The following is a 14,909-nucleotide window of genomic DNA, read 5'->3' as shown; positions in this document are numbered from 1 at the left end:
ACAGCTCATGTTTAGATGAGAGGGTGATAGCATGAATGGGAATCACCATCTCTTTTGTTCCTGGAAAGTGGATGCTGATGTTGAATTCCCTGGCGTCCAGATGCACCAGTAGCTCTGCGGTGAGCAACAGGCCACCGTGTTGTTCTAACGCAATGGCTAAAATGAACGCCAACATCAAATAATCAGCTCAGAAATGAGGTCAGTGAATTGGCTCGCTTTTAATTCTAACCTGGTAACATTCTTCCAGCAATTATTGTAGGAGGTCTTCACATAGAAGGCCCTGAGCTAATTATGTGTAGCATGTTCATGCGCTGTCAGTTCCCAGCTGCAAAGAGCTTTTTTTTTTTTAAACAAAAAAAACCCCAGACTGCCTTGTTGTGTTGACCAAATTTTAAGCGCTTTATCTTCTGTTCCTTAAGGAAAAGTTCAGAGACTTCTAGTTTTCTTAGACCAGAATGAGCTTCCAAGGGAGAAGTTTCTGAAAAACTCTTGGCAATGTTTACATTTACTTATCTTTTTTTTTTTTTTTTGTCTGATGTGTTTGCCAATTTCTCTTGGTTTTGCTCAAGGCTTATCACTAGAGATATGCTCTGGATTTTGCAGAATAACTATTTTGTAGTTAGAGTTTAAAGACCCATTTCCATCATCTTTTCAGTTACTTTAAAAGCGTCCCCAGTGGTCCTTTAATTATGAGTTTGCCAAAACCTAAAAACCTGTGTTGTTGTTTTCGACATAGTTTCTGCTGAGCACCAGGAGTTCATTAGAATATGGGCCTCTGAGTTGTGGGCGGGACTGTTGATACAAAACAACCCCGCCCCCTTCCCTTCCTGTCACCCAGAGGGGAGTATTATTTAGAATTGAATCTAGTTTCTAGTCCTCATCTCTTACATTTTCATGTGGATCTGTTTGCACATCAAACCATCTACTTTTTGGAAACAAAAATTGACGTAACTCTTCTATTTATGTCTTCCACATCTCTATTTTCTGTGTTTTCTGAGATTTTCGTTGTCCCATTGAGACTGGCTAAGATATGGAGTGCCACGCCTTTCAGTGTTTGTGCTTTGTCGCGTTTGATTTATTTTTTTAGACTTCACCTAAAATCATTTAACAGTCGTTTGATCACAACAAACATTGTGTCAAGGCTCCTAGTTTGGCTCATTTATACTCACAGACGGACCACTGTTATATTCGACATAGGTGAGAGAACACAGGCAACAAATTAAACCATTTTCAGCGTCTTTGCTTCTAGATTCAATGGAAGGAAGGGATGTCATAGTTTATCAACAAACATCAGGGTTTTTTAACACTTGGATTTTGTGCCTGGAGGGTTTTGACAACCCTGGAAACCATAAACAAATGATGAGTATATGATGAGTAAGCCTAATTCTTTCCCGAAATCTTGATTACTACTTATTATGATTACTACATACACAATTTATTTTATTTCTCCCTTGCTGAAACCATTTTCATGATTAGTCTTGCTCCAGATTAGGATTATTCCAAAACCACAAGGAGCTTCAGTTCGTGAATCGTTGCTCCTCTCAACGTTGATTTTCGCTCTCCTGGAGAATTAAGGCACGAGTGGCAAGGTCAGCAGTACACCGTTTAGCTGACCACAGATGCAGGATTAAATAGTGTGCCGGCAGCATAGCCGTCATCCTGCTGCACAAACGGTGTCATTTCTCAAAGACAATTTCCCTAAAGTATCTTATCTGACAGATGACCCATCTTTGTGATATCATTTCTGCTCCTCTCAAGCAACGGTGGGGAACAGAAAACATGAAGGCGTGCTCCATATGAAATGACATTGCCTTCAGGGTGCGGACATCCTACACGCCCCGGTCCCAGTGTCACAGATGTGTCATTTTTTTTCCCAAAGCGTGCTCTGGATTCCTACTCCCTGGTGGATTTATCTTCTTCTTCTTAAGGGGAGTGAAGGTGAAATGAAGGCCCACTTTGAACATTCCCATGACTTGTTTCTCACCAGATCTTTTTGATTTATGCAAAGATCTGATGTTGGCGAGAGTTCTTACTACTCCATCATCTGAATACGCAATTACTAGACATCTGTGCAGCACTTTTCATTTCAAACCAATCGGTAGTATCCTCATATTTGTCTATACCAGATATATTTGTGCTGTTCAGCACAGATATTTCTCCCAAGAGGGAACTTTAAGATATTGATTAACTCAGCCATGATTTGTGGAGGTTAAATTTACATAAATGACATAAATAAATGGATATTTATCAAAAGTTCATTATTCAGAATAATATATTGCAGTATTTGTCATAAATTATTGTGTTTATTTTTATTTAGAGGTATTTAAATGCTTTAATCCGTCATACTGCTAGATTTTTATGTCTTGGTCTAAAATAAGTTTCTTTTTAAAGACGTTTAGCAAGAACGTAATTTATTGTAACATAAACAGATGATGTTTTAAGCCTTTGTGTAATTGCAAAAACCTCTTCGAAGACTACATTAGGCTAAAAAAATGAATTTTATGTTTAGCAATCAGATTTTATGGTTTAAAAGTAAAGCAACATCAATTCAAGTTATCTTTTTGCACCTGATTTACAATAGAAAGGTATACAGAGCATGTTCTATGATGGAAGCTTTCCAACAGATGTTTAAAATCATAATTGTTGCTCATCGAAGCTACAAGTGTGCTTCAATTAGTAAAGGGCAGACTAAAAAACAATAAATAGACATGGATGATTGGAACTTATTTTTATTTTTGAATCCTAAATTATCATCAATGATGCAGGAACTAGAAATGCAAATGGCTAAACGAGTTCCATGTGTGACTGGGAGGTCAAAAAATCAGTTATATCTGTGGCAGAAAATCGCCTTTTAAATCTAATCAACCATTTGATCAGATCAGGATGGCTCAGATCACAGCAGCAGGGGGGCATTAGGTTTTATGTTACTTTTAGTTTTTGAAATTCCTTCACCTCGCAGGATTTTTCCCTCCTTTCGGACATTTTTATCACATATCACCAAATAAGTGTGCTTCTTAATTTATTGATTTATGACATTAAACTACAGTGATCCTCATAGAAACAGAGGAAAAGAGCAGTGAAAACAGGATTGCCTGCCACTTACGGCAGACTAGCTGCTCTTTTCTTTACTTCACCACCAAAGCATGTATTTGTCTTTATTTCACAGACAATTCTTTGGTCATTTTTTGACTCCTTTGTTGTTCGGTTTCATTGTTTTATTTATTTTAAGCAAGGAAATGATATTACCTTCTCGCTGATGCGAAAAATCGATTGCACTGACACAACTAACATTATATGAGATTTAGTCAGAAACATTTGGAAGTCTTGTAAGAACACAATAAACTAAACAGAAGTGAGAAAAAAACAAGTTTGTGCCCCAGTATACATGTTTATTATACAACACCATCAATGTTTGAATTAGCATTATCTCAGGAAAGAGGCACACTCGTTAATTATTCTAAATCTAAACTTCCTTCTAGCTAAACTCTGACCTTTCAACCGTCCACTCCTTCATCACAGGTTTAGAATGAACAGGCTTCTGTTTTCTATCATGTTAGCTTGAGCGGCTCTTAGACTGCTGGGCTCTGGTGAGTAGGCGTCTGTTTGCCTTCCAGTTGTGAACAGTTTGTCTCTAAATCCAACAAATATTAAAGGCACCTCATGACACCTGCTTTGTTTTGGTTATGTCTGACTCAATGTCCTGTGTTAGAGATCAAGTTGGTCATTAAATATTCATGTTTTCACGTTATGCTTTAGACGTAACAACAAGCGTTGGTTGCTGAGCGGCTGCCTTGTTTCTGCAGAAACGAGGCTCGTGATTTTATTAATCCAACTTTCTTTGACTCTTAAATTAATCTGGTATAAATCAATAAAATAGAAACATATCTGTAGTTGATTACTTTTAGGGTGGTTTGGATGTTTCTGCAGGTTTGTAGCATCCATGGGGAAGTGAAGTTGTGCCAGTACTCTGATTTGTCTGTTTTTGTATCTCTTGGTATTGTTTTTTTACTTGGCTGAATCATATTGCTTTAAATATGTCACATTGTTATATAAAGGAATGAGACACACCCCTCGTTTGGAGGTTCAACCTAAAAATTTGCCTATTCGTTGTTTAAGGAGAAGTGAGCAAATATGTTTGCTGTTTATTCCTTTTTTTTAAACTCAGTTTAGCAGAGTTAGTGTGGATACAGGAAGTTACAAGTGTATTATTGATAAGTTATGAATAATCAGTTTGATTTGGTTGTGTTTGTGAGACACACTTTAGCTGTTTCAGTTTCTCATCAAAGGATTTCAAAGTTTAAGTCACTTCAGGACTTTTTATTCAACTCCATTTCTCTAATAGAGATTATTCTTTTAGATGAAATATCCTAGAATAGTTTTTTTGATGGCACACGTTCCAGATGATTTTCTCTGAACCTTTGCTCTTGAACAAAACATTAGACAAATGTTCTGCATTCTAATGTCAATGTGAATTAAAGGCTAACCCTAATGCAAGGGACTGTATTCTTGTTATTTGAAAAGGTAACTTATAAATAGATGACTCCTTGACATTTTGGTTAGTTTGGATCAGTTGGGAACAAGAAAAAATGTTTTATTAAAGCCTAAAACCATTTGGAAATGTTAGAAAATGGCAAACTTTGACGAATTGTCATTTTTCTCGAGAGAATATAGAAGGCTGCGTGGAAAAACTGGGAAATTTAGAGATCAAAACAAATAGAAAATACACAGATCCGAGTAATCTAGTAATGTGATTTAGAATAAAAGGGCAGAAAACTTGCAACAACAAAAAAAAAAAACATTTTTGAAAATGGACTGCAGGTTTAATGAACTTTTTTCCTTACTTTGCAGTCACAGAATGGGGTGACGATGTGAGGCCCATTTCTGAAGAAGCAGCCATGGTCATTGTCAACCACCAATCCACGGGTGATGTTTGCACACTCATGATGTGCCTGCAGGACAAAGGCACGGTAAGCACCGGAAGGATTTCTTCTGCTGGCAAATGTACAAGCTCAGGGTCAAGAGTCGCATTTCCGTGTGACGATTAAGCTTCTGTTCTTGCAGAATTCTGAGTGTTTTAGTTGTTACCTATGCGTGGTGTCATCAAACTCTAGCATACAAATCTGACAACCTGGTAAACATTTTCATAGCTAAAATGGGGGCAGCTGTGTTGTTGGAGGCCTGCAGTGTTTTTGCTCTGGTGTTGTGTGGCGCGACACCGGAGTTGCCATGCTGCGCTGCACAAACATGACATGATCCGCCTCAACAACTGCATCCCTGGCCCAGTTTATCCTCTTAGCACAAAAAGGACAGTAAGCCAAAGCTGCACCAACACAGGTCATTAGGGTAGAAATGCTTCCGGGGGTGATGCAGGTTTTTCTGAACTGAGAGGAGGAAACAGGACTGAGCAGAACCACCCGAAATGGACATTTACACCTCATCACCTACGTTCTTTGTTGTTGTTCCAGGTGGTACAAAAAATGATGTGGTTGATGGACCATGTGTTCAAGTACACCAACTTTGGCCTAGTATCCCTGATTCATGGGGACTTCTTTATTAGACAGGTAAGAGGTTCAACGTTTCATAGATTTTGTTTTGACCTGTTGCATCGCGTCAACCAAATAAAGTGCTCAGTTTCATCTTGAAGCTGTCGACGACACATTAGCCGGAAAAGCTGCAGCTTAGCCGCCACCAGAGGAGACGTAGACCCATGTCCTCTCATTTGTCAGCACCTTCTTTAACCACAGACCTTTGGGTCACAATAAACCTTCATTCGCCACCAGCTGGAGGCCAGTTTTCACCTCAGCTCTTTAAATGTGCAGTTGAAACTCATCTGCTTCTTGGATTTTGGCCTTCCTGCAGGCGTTTGAACTCTGAGGAGACGGACGGCTTTTGTTGGGACAAAGTTTAGTTTTTTACTGATTGGGTTGCCCCTGTTTTCTTCCAAAATCGTTTAAATCAGAATATGAATGACAAAGGTTTTTTCGCTCATCTCTCACATTTGGAGCTACAGAGACAGCACAGCAAAAGAGGGAATTCTTTTTATTTATTTATTTTTTTTAGGTCACGGCGGCGGTGCTTTGCCGTGGAATTTCACATCCGGCTCTGTGCCGAGGGTGAAGCACCCTGAGCCTTGTGACAGCCTGACGGGAAGCTGTTGAAAGCCCGAGCAGGCTCGGTTCATTCTGCCATCCCCTCTGCTAGCTTTTTTTTTTTTTTTTGCGTACAGTTTTCGACATTTGTCCACAGAATACACCACATGTCTACGCTGCAAACAGATGACCGCTATCCCACAGCACTTGTTGTCCTCAGACGTACCTTTCACACACAGCAATGTTTGCTTAAACGGTGCAAAAAAGCTGCATTTACCAATTTTTGACCAAAATATTTCAGGTTTTTTATTTAAAACCACCAACAGAGTGCACATTAAATTAGTTTTCAGCTCATTTGCCTCATTAAGGAAGCTGTGATGCTAAAGACACGTTCACATTTACTTCAGGTTTATTTATGTTGTGCCATTTTAGAGGGAAAAAAAGCCCTCTATGAGCTCTTTAAATAGAAAGAACCCCAGCAGCTCCCTTTGGGTAGGCGTTTGCTGTATGTTAACACAGAGTTTAACACTTCTGCTAAAGTTTTTGTCAGCTGGAGCACTAAAGCATAAGGTCGCCGTTTTTCATGCATGTAGTGTTGTGGGCTGAAGGTTTGGCAATCTATCAATCAATCTCATGTTTTATCAGTTAACATGTTAGTTTTAGTACGAATCAGAATAAATATTTATATTTTTCTGACGTTTTAAAGGTTTTTACTATTTTAGTATTAGAAATTATGTTCCACAAATCCAAAGGAATAGCTGTGGTTGCTTTTATGTCATGAAAAAGGGAAAAACATAATGCAGAATGTATTTTTTGGATGTCTACTTTCTAAGATCAGAAGGCTTAGCGGTAAAAAAAAATATTTAAATATGTTCCATAGAACAGGGAAACCGATGCATGGAGCATGAAAACAGCTTCAGGTCTGATGGAAATTTAGATCTGAATGTCAGTGAACACAGAAAAATGAAAGCCGAGTTCACTGACGGTGTTTACAGCCATTTTAGACGCGCTGATACTTGAAAAAGCACTTTGTGATTGGTCGTGTCTACTTTTAGCTCGAAGAGCTTTTGTGTCTGATAGAAGCCCGATGCTGCTGCTGCTGCTGCTTCCATCTTTTCCATCATTTCTTGGTTTCACAGTAAGGCATCAAATCAGCTAGCAATAAAACTAAACTGACACCGAGGTTCACAGCAGCCAAAAACAGCAATATCTGGCTTGGCGGGGCTTTTGCAGGAAGTGCCAATGCTAACAGTCGCTGCTGCTGTCTGTGCCAGCCGACGTTTGACACGATCAGCTTAAAACGCCAAGTGTCTCCCCTCCATCAGCAGGGGTTCAACTGACCCGGTTCATCCAAAAATACAGTTAAATTGTTGCTAAACATGTAGCAACATTAAAAGAGGTTGAGCTTCATTTTGAAAATATATTTTTTTTAAATTGCCTTTTTGGGAATAAATTGATTCAAACTAAATATTATCTATGAGGAAAAATGAATATGGATATATTAATTTGTTTGTGTCCTTTGTTCAATAGTTGAAGAATATTCACTTTTTACTTGAAGGACAATGTTTCTGTTTCTGAAATAAAAGATGTTTTTATAAATGCGCCTTTCTCCTTCTTTCAGGGTAAAGCTCACAGAGACAAACAGCTGATCTACTTGAAAGATCACCTCGACAAATACTACTACAACCGGGACAGGAAGTGGATAGTGCTGTTCCCCGAGGGTGGCTTCCTCAGAAAAAGGCGGGAAACCAGCCAGTTGTTTGCCAAGAAGCACTCTCTCCCCCACCTGACCCACGTGACGTTGCCTCGTCTCGGGGCCACCCACGTCATCCTGAAGACCCTGTCAGCCCAGCAGGAAAACGGCAGCTTGGGCTGCGAAACAAGGACCACAAACCAAACAGGTAGATGAAACAATATTTTTAGAAGACATATAAAACCACATGAGCAGAGGAATTTGCCTCTTTGATAAAAGTTTTAAGTCTTAGGAAGCAGCGTTCTATTTCGGGAGAATCCTGGCAGAGGCTTTGCTTCTTCCTTCACGCTCCCTGTGCACTCCTACACTCCAGTCAGCAAACTGCACTTCTTGATCAGGTCTTGCTTTCCTGTTAGAGAGTCGACTAGCGGGTGAAGCGTGCTTCACGCGCTCAGCTTTAAATCATCCCTCCGAGCGCCCTTGTCCTCTGGAGTCTCTCTTTAAATGAGAGGGGCCTGCTAGCAGAGGATGGAGGGATGTGCTAAGAGGTACCAGAAATTGCATCAATGTTCCTGAAAACCCCAGCGGTGATTTGCAAGGGTGTCATTTTTTGCACCTAGAGACCAGCCCTAAATACAACCAGCCGGAAGACGAGATTGAAGGTCCTATCAGCGGCAATTTCAATCTTGTTTATTTTAAACAGTCTAAAAAAGAAGGCAAAACTAAAAAAAAAAATGCTTTTAAAGCATTAAGGCTTTTTAAAAAAAAATGTTTTTGTAATAATGCATCCTTTCTTATTATTCTGTATTTAAAGGTTTAGCTTCAAAAGGACCTCTAATGCTTTTTTAATTGCAGATATGTGTGTTTTCGCAGTAAAACAGAGGTTTTTACTGTTTTTTTTTGTTTTTTTTTGCAAAAGGCTCATAAATTCTGCTCCTTCAGCATCCTCAGCTGAAATTTTTGAAACCCAAATTCAACAATTCCCGCATGGCCTGCATGCTCACTGTGCCCTGTGGACTCCCCTGGCTTCTGCTCAAAGTCCATTTTAAGGCTTTGCTGCGTTAATAAGTAAATTGCAGAAAGTTTAGGCCAGCATTATTGAGAATGTTTTCTCAGAGACTTCAGCTTTCTTGAGGTCTGCCAACACAGCTCTGCATCCCACAGCCTCAGCACGAACTGCAAGATGCCTTCCATTTATCCCTGAGCAGGTCTGAGTGTCAAAGCCAGGGAGACACGTCTCTTCTTTGACCGTTTGACCAGATTAATCAGATTTATTTTATATTTAGATGATTATCGTGTTGTGTTTTTTTTGAGTACATATTTTAACCCTATGAGATTTTAGGGGAGGATTTTATAGACTCAATCCAATCATCTTTTTACACAGTGTTTCCAGTGTCCTTTTAATTACAATTATGCCGTTTTTTGTCAAAATCAAACAATCTGTGTCGCTTTCTAGGACATAGTTTCAGCAGAGCGGCACAAGTTCTGGGTGGGAACGTTGGCGTGCAGCAACCCCCACCCCCCTTCCCCTCCATGTAACTGAGAGCTCTCTGTTTCCGCGCTCTCTTGCTAGCTTACAGCGCCTCACACCTCCATCCTATCATTACCAGTGAAACAAAAATGGCGAGTAATATGGGAGCTATCCAGCCGTACAGTTTTGAACCAGATTCCAGCTCAGACAGATGCAGATGGATCTGTTTATCCACAATTGGATGCATCAGAATGGAGCAGAGCAGGTCTCTTATGTTACTAATACTCTTATTTTCAAACAACATTTTCTTCTCTGCTCCTCAATCACAAAGATATGAAAATAAAAAATACTCAGAAATGCATTTTCGGAATATATCATCAGAAAAATTCCACTAAGACACACTTTTTATCAGATTGGGTCTTTATTCATGTTTAAAAGCATCCACATCCCGTCCTATTCCCCCTTTGCATTCTTGTTTGAGCAAATCAGAAGCAAAAGAGACCGTCACTGCAATGGGGCTTGTCCTTCCTCTTGAATCTAGCTAATGGTGTTGAAACCTTGAGCAAGAAAAATGAGACCTAAAGAGGAGTGCATCCCTCCCTGTCCTGTGCTGTGCTCCTGATCAAAGACTCTCCCGCTGACCCTCCACCGCGCTCTCCAGTGGTGCCCAGAGCTTGCTGACTCACTCAGAGACAAATAGGCCACTTGGAGAAAATAGGATTTGGTTTGAATGTGCGTACTGCTGTGGTGGAGGCATGCGCCGTCATCCGAGCTGAACGCACAGATAAAAGCACACAGAGCCTCGAAAACGGATACGTTTGTGAACTTTGTTTACTTTTCTGAGTCATTCAGGCACGGATCAGAACATGTGATCCTCCGGTGTTCATGGCTAGGAGGGACAGGTGTGAGCTTTGACTAAGCTTTATCTGCTGGCGGTATTTTTCTACAGAAGGGTTGGGCCCCTCAATGCCGTTTCAGACGGCTGACTCTCCCACTATGACGATATCGTTCACCACATCCTCTCTTTACTCGAGGTTTTAGTCTTAAGCCTTAAAAAAACAAGATCTTGGCGACACAAACAGTGACTAATCTTCCTATCGGCGATGTTAAACATGTTCTCGTAATGAATCAGGCAGCTTCTGCTCCTTTTTCCATCCTCCCTTTTGAAATTGTCAGAAACCAAGGTGCGCATCAGTGAAGGCTTCACTCCAGCAGAAGCACTTCTTAGGACGCGCCGGCCTTTAAGGTCCTCGTCCCGGGCAGCAGTCAAACCATGTTACAGGATTAGACGCCTGCTCAATGATGGTAATTAACAAGCAGTCGAGATCCACGCAAGCATAAACAAAGTGTCGGATTGATTACATCTTTGTTCCACTAACAGTAAAAAAATAAAAATAAAAATAGCCAGTCTGATTAAAAAAGTGTGAAGTGACAGCAGAAGCAGGAAGCTGAGTTTTTCCCACATCACTGTTTGACTACAGCAGTCTTTTATTGAAGTGATGCTCATATTTTACCTGAACACAGCGACAGTGAGCTCCTGAAATGCTTCTCTGTTGGCAGTTATCAAACATCCCAGTGATAAAGCATAACTACCCAAAGCAAATTAAAAAAGAACATGAGTTGCTATCAAGTTGCCAGTGGGAATCTTTTCATCCGATTAGTAAAAAGAATGAAATTAAACCTTATTATAGATGATCAGAATTCAAGGAGTCTTTGCTTTGAACTTAAACTGTGGGTTCTTTATTAAAAATACACGTTCAACCTTTGGAACAATCGGTCATTTACAGCATCTGTAGTTTTACTGCTCATAAATCCAGTGGAGATATTGTCTTGTCAGCTGTAAAATACAACCCCCTCGTCATGTCACATGGTATGGCAGAGCTGCTTTGCATACAGAAACCGGTGTACTTTGACTGGGAAGTGCCAGCTGGACAGTAACAGCGTACTGCGCTCACCTTTTGCCAGGTATTCAAATAAGTTGCATTTGTTTAGCGCCAGAGTTTTTTAAGTTGCTCTGCTGCTGCCTCTTTTACAATCCAGAAAAAAGGTTGACGGTTTATCTCAGACACATAAATCTGTTCATAAAAATGATTGAAATTTTACCTGAAAACACCAACTGAGTGGGATCTCATAACAGGAAAGGTTTTACGACGAGAATTTAGTCTATAAGCACAGTTTATTCCTTATAAATTTATGTGTTTATTTTTGTGTTTCTGCCTTTCTTGCTCACAAGGAAAGTCCGCAAACAACGTATTGAAAACAAAGAAATAATTCAAGATTTTGCCTTTGAATCTTCCAACCAACTACCGACAGGTTTAATAGTTATTATTTCTAGCTTGATTTTGCTCTCTTTTAGATTTTAGTCAGGATGTTTGCCTGCTGCATCAGCTGTTCCTGCAGTTTTTCCTCATGTTTTCAATTATAAACCCCTGTTTTTGTTTCTTCCTCAACAGCCAATAAGCATAAAGGTCTGCAGTGGGTTATAGATGTAACTATAGCGTACCCCAAGGCCAGACCGATGGACATCCAGACCTGGATCTTCGGCTACAGGCCTCCCACAGTAACACACGTCCATTACAGGTAAGAACCGGCCGTTTTCTTATCTTTAGTTTCGGCTGAGCGGATGAGCCTCACAGTTATCCCAATCAGAATCAGCTTTATTGGCCAAGTACAGTGCATGTAATCACATCTTTAACAAAGGAATGAGGTCAAGTTTCAAAGTCTGGGCCGAAGCTGTGATCATTTTGATGTGAGACATACAGAAATACATGAATGAGGTTTAAAGGCGCCTAAGTTTACAGCACGTGAACTTTGACCTCCCAATAAACCTTTTGAAATAAAATAAAAAGTATTTTAAAAAGAGAAAAAATGTGAAATTATTTATGTTAACATTTTCACCCAAAGATGCTTGACTTAGCTGTAAACCCTCTTCTCTATTAAAATCCATCACAGATTTGATCGTTTCCATTTCCTCTTGTCTTTCAACAATAAAAGTTGTTGAAAAACAAAAGCATTGTCACAATTAAAGCTGCGTTACATCAGTCTTTAGACTTTGACTGTTGAATTATCTTTTCTATTTTGTTCCTTGTTGGCATTAAAGCTGTGAAAGAAGTGCAGGAACAGTCAGTTCTCTTCGTCTCCTGACCTTTACTCGGTATTTCAGGGTGTGGATTTCCATGCCATTCCTCCATGATGTGGATTTAAATAATTGCTTTAAAAAGGGCCATGTTAGTAGGAAGCTTTTGTTCTCAGCCATTACATGCTAATGCTCTACTGTAGAGATTTTTTCAAACAAATAATTCAAACATTCACTAATTCCTCTTTTCCAAGTTCCTCCGTCTGTCATTTGTTATCTCACTGCTACGAATAACGTCTTTACAGTAAAGTTTCCTTTTTGTTTGTTTGCTTTGATAAAGAAAATAATAGTTTCAGATTATTAAGCAGAAAATGTTCATTTAATTGTCATAAATATATGTGATACATTAGATACCAAAATAAATGTTGTCCTAAACTGTTTATCGTTAAATAAAGTTCAGGTGTCAAAAAAGGGAAACTAGGGGGGAAGTTTTATTACAAAGACATAAACATGTAATATGTAATGCTCTGTCGTCCGGCTGATTACTATTCTGTTTACATCTCAAACGTCTCCTGGTTATTGTCAAATACTTTGCTGACAATAGGTATGTTTAGGCGGTCACATAGTATTTTTTGCCTTAATAGCAAATAAGGACCCCGGGTTATTACTTTTTTTAACCCATCTCACAATAGGAACAAAACAGTAGTGCAAAGATAATTTAACGTCCAAAAGCAAAAGCGGCAGTGTGTGTGAGAGCACAAATGTTGCATGTCTAAGCAGCAAAACCTCGACAGCACACTGACTCTAAAAGACGCTGGTAGGACAATTGATCTTCTGCAAACTGATCCGGGTTTCTCCCAGCTTTAGATTGTCTTAGAGGGTCGTGAGGAAAGTCGTCTTCGGTGCACTCAGAAGTCAGAGGTGTCGGGTAGACGGCGTCTTCTCTGTCACATTGGTGCATTGAACAAGATGAGACAAAAGGAAAAGGTGATTCACGAACCCCGGCGTGCCGTTGCCTCCCCAGGGGCCCGGGTTGAAGCTGAGGACTCATTAGGTCTGTAATTAGACGAGCAGGGGAAGCTTTGGTTCCACTCCACCTCCCGGACACCAAAGTCTGCCGTCGATACAGTCCGCCTCCTCCGCCCGGTCAGCAGCTCTGCCGCTTTGAGGATCCTCCAGACTACAGCTGTTCCTGTTACAAGTGTGCAGAGTCACGTAAACAGAGCTGATCATTGAGAAGCCAGCCCCTTGCTGGTGCAGGTGCAGAGTCAACATGAGGATTAATTTGCCCGCTGATCAAGGGAGCGCTGCGGGGGACGGAGCAATGCGATACACTGTGGTGATGCAGTTAGTGGAGGAGGCGAGACATGTTTGCCACCATGGAGGGCTGTGCTTGCTGGGTCAGTATATACCGACAGCACCGCTTTTATCCCCTCTAGCATCCCCGCACATAATCAAGTTAATGTCATTAGAGCTGGAGGAATCAAACCACAGCACCAGTGATCTTCAGAGCTCCTCGAGTTCAATACTCATCCGTTCAAATGAGAAATACTTTTTAAGCAGTTGTTTTTCTCCTGCTCTGATGCCTTTAAAACGAAATATCTTTTTCTTTAAGCAAAACAAATCATTTTGGAGGTAATGTAGCAGGAAACAAAAAGATTATTTTACCACATGATGGGCTATGTCCGAATTCCCACCCTAACCCTATATAGTCACTATATAGTGCACTATATAGTGCGTTCGTAATTTTGAAGTGCTGTTCCAACCTACAATCCAAAATCGAGTCCCCTGGAAATATACCCAGAAGTCTCTGCGAAAAACCAGTGTGCATCGATGCTCACTAGATAGACCACATTGCATTGTGTCGGAACAATTTTTGCCAAAAAAATGTATTTTTTAATAAATAATCAATGTTTTCATCTTCAAAAGACAGTAGACTCATACATAATTGTTGCAATACGCTCATATTAATTCGATTTTAACTTCTTGAAATCGATAACGTCATATCCGCCATTAAAAAAACAAAGGTAGAGAGCATGGTGTAGTTAGGGTGGAAATTCAGACACAACCATGATGACTACTTTTGCACTAAGATTGATTGATGCTAATGCATTGCTTAATTTGAATACTTATTAGTTAGAAAATAGGATCTTAACTTAACTTTTTATATAAAAAATAGTTAAACTCTGTTTGTCAGCTTTAAAATATAATTAATTATGAAATTCTTAGCTAAATACCTTCTTCTTTTTTGTAAAATACCTTTTTTCTGGTCCCTTTAGACTCATGTATGTGAATCTAGGTACAAATTCACGACTATCGTGTTCATTTCTGCACAGTTTGACACGTTCCTGTCTAAGTGGACATGAACAGGACCATTTGAATGACTTCCACTGTGCTCTGAGGGAAGCAGATGATCATCTGATGTTGCTGTTTAAGGAATGTTGCTGTTGTGGTGAGATCCTTGCATTCATCAGACTCTGACTCCTCACCCGTCAGCCCCCCCCCCCGCTCCTTTCATATATCTCAGCCTCTCAGATTGCGCCGTTATAAGCCGTTTGTGAAAGGCAGATGGGGGACATA

The 14,909-nt window shown here is 40.0% G+C and overlaps 1 protein-coding gene across 3 annotated transcripts in view; it reads left to right on the top strand.

The window, feature by feature from the left end:
• lpgat1 (lysophosphatidylglycerol acyltransferase 1) overlaps positions 1-14,909 on the top strand; it is a 36,039-nt gene that overhangs the window by 7,572 nt on the left and 13,558 nt on the right. For all 3 annotated transcript variants that reach the window (XM_023953027.2, XM_023953029.2, XM_023953030.2), the window contains exons 3-6: positions 4,849-4,967; positions 5,466-5,561; positions 7,711-7,990; positions 11,707-11,833. In XM_023953027.2, the coding sequence (XP_023808795.1) occupies positions 4,849-4,967; positions 5,466-5,561; positions 7,711-7,990; positions 11,707-11,833 (622 nt within the window). The remainder of the gene's footprint in view (positions 1-4,848; positions 4,968-5,465; positions 5,562-7,710; positions 7,991-11,706; positions 11,834-14,909) is intronic.

This window comes from Oryzias latipes, chromosome 24, assembly GCF_053564925.1.
Source record: "Oryzias latipes strain Hd-rR chromosome 24, Olatipes_Hd-rR_3.1".
Taxonomy (NCBI): Eukaryota; Metazoa; Chordata; class Actinopteri; order Beloniformes; family Adrianichthyidae; genus Oryzias; species Oryzias latipes.
Note: the sequence above shows the minus strand (reverse complement) of the source record. Positions and strands in the feature narration are given on the sequence as shown.